Here is a 3,459-nt window from a genome sequence, read left to right on the forward strand (position 1 = left end):
TGCCCTGCGCGGCGTGGGGAAAGGGGGCGCCCTTCGCCGGCCGGGACCTGAGCGGGCGCGCCCTCGAGGGAGCCGGCCGGACCATGGCCGCGAGGCAGGGGTGAGACGGGCAGCCGCCCGCGCGCCCCCAGCACCCGCACCATGCAGAAGAGCGTGCGCTACAACGAGGGGCACGCCCTGTACCTGGCTTTCCTGGCGCGCAAAGAGGGCACCAAGCGCGGCTTCCTGAGTAAGAAGACGGCCGAGGCGAGCCGCTGGCACGAGAAGTGGTTCGCCCTCTACCAGAATGTGCTCTTCTACTTCGAGGGCGAGCAGAGCTGCCGCCCGGCGGGCATGTACCTCCTGGAGGGCTGCAGCTGCGAACGAACGCCCGCGCCACCCAGGGCCGGCGCCGGGCCAGGAGGCGTCCGGGACGCACTGGACAAGCAGGTACCGCGCGCCCTCTCTCCGCGGTCTCCCAGGCTTGGTCGCCGCACTCCCTTGCCGTCCTAACCCGGGGATCGGGGGTCGGGGGCCGTGAAAGAGTGCGGGGACCATGCTCTGAAATCCCCCCGCGGTACCAGTGGCGGGACATCTCCACGCGCCTCCCCATCTTCATCCAGGGATTCTCCCATCTCCATAACCCTCCACCCCACTGCGAAGTGAACAATCAGAATAGTGGCCTAACTTGCTTTCAGGACCCTGGTAGAGGTCGTAGAGTCGTTTCAGCTTCTCTGCCAACCATCCATTGCTTCTCTAGACCTGGCTCGCAAGAATTTTGTCTGGTGACATGTATTGACACCTGTTGGGTGTAGATTGGCAAGACAGAACTAACTTATTTGGAAAAGTTTTGTTTCTGCCATACCCGGCTGGCGCGTGTAGATTTCTTTGCCTGCAGATGTTTGACCACTGGTTGAGCTGGGAACAAGCGGGGCTCCCAAGCCGGACAGACACTTTCTGTTGGTCATTTTCAATCAGTCTTTGTGATTTAGGTCAGTTGGCCTTGCTAACATTTGACCTGCTGGGTCTAATTATGAAGGTAAATGTGTATTCATATTCCTCAGGATTAATATTTGGTAGCCACATTCTTGCTATGTTTAAAAATGTGGGCATTTTTAAAGAACGCTTCTGTACTTTTAAATGAATGCTTTGAAAATGAATGCGACCTTTTAATTCTGGGTCATAATTTTATTAGTTTTGCTGTGTGCTCATGGCCGCGGGGTGGGGGAGAAAAACCCTTTAAGTCTGGTGATCCCAGCCCCTTATTCCTGCAAACACAAAACTTGTATGTTTTCAATCACCGTTTGGTTATTAAAGTTAAAGCAGACTAATTTTATGCTCCTAATGTTCTCATTTAGCTTCTCGATCCCCACCTTGATATAAAAAAGGCTGATTGTTTTTGCTATTGCGTAAAAATATTCGCAGCTGAATTTTCCATGTAAGTCAGATCAGACAGCATCTACCGCAAACCACAGAGGCTGTGGGAGGTACTAGCAATGGAGTGATCCGCAAGATGCCTACCTAACCCCTTGGGGGTTTTTGCTCATAAAACAATGTGTAAAATTAAGAGGAGTTAAAACTAGACCAACCAGAGGTTTGAGTTGTTTTCACTATAAATCATTAACAGACTTAAGTGATTAAACTTGTTATATCACTTATAAATCTGAAATTTTAAATATGCTCTTTAGTTTCTGAGGGCTTGTTCAGTCATTTGCAAAACTGATTTCTAACTTTATAGATATAGATACTAGACATATAAACATAAATTTCAAGTCATGCATTTTAGAATTTAAATTGGGAGAAGAGTTTTGAGGAACCATTTTTTTCAGGAATATATATATGTATATATTCTATTGGTGGGATTTTTTTTAAGTTATATGTTCCAAGGCCCCACAGGAACCAAAATGAATAGGTTTCTAAGTGTTATTATGTCTAAAGTAGAATAGAGTATTTTAAACTACTCAGGATATATATCATTTACTTAATCCCAAATTATTTGTTTTCTTCGTATTTATATTAATATAAGATAACCACTTTTGATTTTTTTTTTTAATTTTTTTTTTTTTTTAAGTTAGGGGTGGGGAGTTGTTACCTGTTACAATTCATATGGCTCTCTTGACTTGCTAATGTTATATGGAAACCAACATTTTTCCACTTGGAAAATATCTTGACTGTAATCTTCAGGACTGTTTTCTTTCTCGCACTTTAATAAGGAAACATAACTTCCAAACAGTTTGACTTTCATGCCACTTTCTAATGGTTGTCCAAAATAGGCCATCTAATGAAAAAATTGTTTTCCTTTTTCATGACCATACATATGATGAGTATTTCTCCATCATTTTATGCATCTTCAAGAGGTTAGAAATTAGAATCTTTGGTGTTTATAGATAAATCTGAGATGTAGAGAAGCAAGCATTCCAGAATGGATTAGGAGTTGGGTTGGGAAACCTTCCACATTTTGTCTTGCATTAGATGTGCTACTGTGAGTTGGGTTAGCTTAGCCCACTGATGCTTTTCTCTGGCACTGCCAACTGGGTGTGTTTAAACAATTAAGAAGAAACTGTGAAAATAAGAAACAAGGAGAAACATTCTCCCTTAAATCTACAGTTTATCCAGTTGGTTCCCTTTCAGTTAATTTGTGTTGCTGAGGTGCTCAGATCATCCAGATCCTTCGTGGATCTGTGGAGGATGGGAGGATCTGTGGAGGATGGAAGGAGATGAGCACATCCCAAGGTTTGCTTCTTTCTCCTTATATGCTTCTGGAGCTTTCCGTATCAGTATCTCCCTCAACACTATCAAAACAGTTGAAGGTTAGGGCTTGAAACAGGACTTAGTGAGGCAGAGTCATTTTTCTTCACCAAGTTTCTGTGTTATTTCTTTAAGCACATCTCTTCATCTTTTCTCTTTTTTTTTTTTTCTGTTAATGAAATCTCTGTTTCCTAATATGTAAAAATTAAGAGTTTGGCTAAGTTGGTTTCCAATTACCTTTCAATAATGGCATCTTCTATTTCTAAGGTTATGACAGACAGTGTGAGCTTTTTGCAGTGTGGAGAATGTGAAAGACCATTTCACAAGATTCAGAGATTACCAGCGTTTGTAATAAATACTGCGTCTAAAAAGCCGAGGACAAGCAGGTGACTGAAGTGGACATTATGATAAATTAGTTAGGTCAGCAGATGTGCAAACCTATAGTAACATCATTGCATGAGGCAGAGACATTCTTATTACTCACATTGGAGGGCGACATATTTATTGTAATCTCCTTGACAGTTACAATAGTTGATGTAATTATTGCTATAAACTGCCTCTAAGTATTCTTGGGAGCTTAAATTCCACGTATCCTTCAAATTATTTTTATGCTTATTAGTTGTGTTTTTAGGTAAGTTACAAGAAGAAAACACCCACTGGTTTGCTTCATCTAAATAGCAATTCAAAATAAGTTGGTTGACAACAAAAAAAAATCAGTTTTTTTTTTTTTTT

The 3,459-nt window shown here is 42.5% G+C and overlaps 1 protein-coding gene across 1 annotated transcript in view; it reads left to right on the forward strand.

Moving 5' to 3' along the window:
• Positions 1-6: 6 nt before the first annotated feature.
• Positions 7-3,459, forward strand: part of RASGRF2 (Ras protein specific guanine nucleotide releasing factor 2) — a 276,199-nt gene continuing 272,746 nt past the window's right edge. The window contains exon 1 of the mRNA XM_017870896.1: positions 7-429. Coding sequence (XP_017726385.1) covers positions 142-429 — 288 coding nt within the window. The 5' untranslated portion in view covers positions 7-141. The remainder of the gene's footprint in view (positions 430-3,459) is intronic.

The sequence above is a fragment of the Rhinopithecus bieti genome, unplaced genomic scaffold (assembly GCF_001698545.2).
Source record: "Rhinopithecus bieti isolate Rb0 unplaced genomic scaffold, ASM169854v2 scaffold_5216, whole genome shotgun sequence".
Lineage (NCBI taxonomy): Eukaryota > Metazoa > Chordata > Mammalia > Primates > Cercopithecidae > Rhinopithecus > Rhinopithecus bieti.